We start from the raw sequence: 2,640 nt of genomic DNA, 5'->3' as shown, positions 1-2,640 counted from the left end.
ACACACACACACACACACACACACACACACACACACACACACACACACAAACACCTGTGTGAGGGAATGGGTGAGGGAATGGGTAGTACAAAAGGAAAAAGGCCAAGCATTTAACCAATCAAACACACATAATAAGAGCAAATGAAACCAGGACAAATGCCAAGAGTAAGAGACGATTGAACGATGGTAGGGATGAGAAAAATATGATTGATCTTGGTCTATCTACCGTAATGCTCTGGCTGCAGCGGCTGGGACTAAGATATACCCCAGTGTGACAGTGAGTGACAGGGCTTAGCATCAGCACTGTCAGGCCCCTCATAGCACTGCCAGTCACTATTTGCCACCCTATAATTAGTGTTTTCTGTATTCTTATATTTGGCATCCCATTGTTCTAATTTAATGGGTTCAACAATGAATTAGAGATGATAAATGAGATATCAAGAAAAGAGAAGGAGAATAAGGCAGCTGAGCTCAGGGATGGAGCTGAGGTAAAGAATATCGTAACTTCAACAGTATTTTCATTAATTTCAGTAAATCGGTACTAATGGTGAAGGCTAATGTAAACCCACTCCATCTTAATTTCCCCATATGTGTACTTTATTTGATGGATGAAAATGACTTATTTTATAATCTTAAACCTTGACATTTTAAATTCAGAACAAACATCATTAGTTGTTTTTAGCCAGGCACTTTGTATTCTATTTCAATGTAACTTATTGCTACACCCCAAAATTGTTTAAATGCATGGAGTGGGAGTTAAATTGAATATGCTAGACTTCAACATTAAAATCAGGTTATTATTTACATTTAAACTAGCATATGAATCTGGGGCTTTAAATCCTCAAATCAACCTGAAAAAAACACACCAGTATTAGGTCAGGGACTGGAGCTAATAGAGGACACCTGATGATGGTTTGTTTGATGGGGTCGTAGAGGGACATGAAGAGCTCAGAGTCCTCCCCAATGCGACAGACAAAGTTCCTGACAAAGACGTAGAGGCTGTGGGTGGGGGAAGATTGGATCCGTGCTGAGATCCCGCTGTGGTCCGTCTGGACGTTGGACTGCAGGAGAGATTAGTTGTAGGAGGTTAACTTGGGACAAGGGTTTAACAGGATAAATTGCCAGCCAAAAGCCTTAATTTCAAGGTTGTGATAAATCTGGTTGGCTGGTATAACAATTTATAATAGTTGGCTGCTTCATTCTTGGATGTACCCCCTGCAGCATCCAGATTGTGGGTTTGTAAGGAAGAAGAAAATCATGGAAAGAGAAATTCATAATAGAGTACTGTATATCCTCTTCTTCTAATGAATACATGTGAGGTCAAGCCAATTTTTAAGGAAGGGAATTCTTAATTTGGCTTGGCTGACAGACATGAGTATCAAGTAAAATGTATTACCCATGGCATTTTCATGCAGATAAAACATAAATTAATTTGACTACTTTCCTATGATAAAAAATGAGATAAAATGACAACATTTTGATTTCATCCCATGGTACATGTCTCTGGGAAGTCTAGTGCAGTCAAAGCAACATCAAATATGTTGTCAAAGAAATGAAATTGTAATTGCAACATCTGCCATCACATCCCTCCTGAGTCCTGTTTTTTTCTGCTCCTACTGCACTGCCTTTCTTATCCATTTCCTGACCTGCTCCTCTTTGATGCGCTCATTGATCTTGGTTGTGGCCTCCTCGTGGGCCCGAAACAGACTGATGACACTAGCCCTCTCTGGGTCCAAGATGTTTCCATTCTCGTCCCGAACCACCTGGTCCAGCTCCAGGATCCTGTGGTAGAAGTAAGAGATACCACTCAGGTGAGAATTAGGGAGATTGATGGAAGGTGTACATAGGACAGATGACAAAAAAAGGCAACAAGGGGAGGTGGAAATTAGGAAAGGAATAAATCCAGGAGTGATGGGACAGGAGGGATAAGCGAGGAAAGAAAGATAAGTGAGAGAAGATTTTAAAAATGTTGTAAGATGTAAACAGGTAGGTGAGATGGGAGATAACTAATTTGTTTAGAAAGATTGGCTTCAAACAATGACCATATTGTGAACACGTGATATTTTTTTTGAGCAGACATACTTGTTGCCATAGTCAATCTTGGAGGTGATTTTCTGCTTGAGTTCCTTGAATTCGTCATTGGGCAGAGTGCCAGACAGGAGCTGGGAACGCCACTCCATTAGCTCCCACATTAGCCTCTGGACCTGCTTTACACGTATCTGTTTATTGACCTGCACAGGTAGAGGTATGATGTTACAATCAGACATACACACAGTCACATGCACAAAGTGTTAGGGCTGCACGATTATGGCCAAAATGATAATCACGATTATTTTGATCAAAATTTTTATCGCGATTATTCTCACGATTATTTGTTGATTTTAACCAAAACAAATTTTATTGTCACATAGGCTATTTATAACTGCGAGAGGGAGTGTGATGGACGCTACTCACAGGGAGACGGCTGATCATTATGAACGGGTCCAGCATGGGTCGAACGGCGGATAAACACGGCGTGTGTATGAAACGTATCTTCTACATTCTTCTACATTCTATTCTGCTATGATATTGTGGCCATGGGTCACATCTCTGGCCCAGGTCCAGGTCCCGGTCTCGGTCCAGCAGCTCCGTCTCTCACGC

The 2,640-nt window shown here is 41.2% G+C and overlaps 1 protein-coding gene across 1 annotated transcript in view; it reads right to left on the bottom strand.

The window, feature by feature from the left end:
- The window catches only part of dock2 (dedicator of cytokinesis 2), a 130,433-nt gene that overhangs the window by 123,675 nt on the left and 4,118 nt on the right, over positions 1-2,640 (bottom strand). The window contains 3 exon segments of the mRNA XM_032527996.1: positions 904-1,061; positions 1,647-1,782; positions 2,083-2,231. Coding sequence (XP_032383887.1) covers positions 904-1,061; positions 1,647-1,782; positions 2,083-2,231 — 443 coding nt within the window.

Source organism: Etheostoma spectabile, chromosome 10 (assembly GCF_008692095.1).
Source record: "Etheostoma spectabile isolate EspeVRDwgs_2016 chromosome 10, UIUC_Espe_1.0, whole genome shotgun sequence".
Lineage (NCBI taxonomy): Eukaryota > Metazoa > Chordata > Actinopteri > Perciformes > Percidae > Etheostoma > Etheostoma spectabile.
Note: the sequence above shows the minus strand (reverse complement) of the source record. Positions and strands in the feature narration are given on the sequence as shown.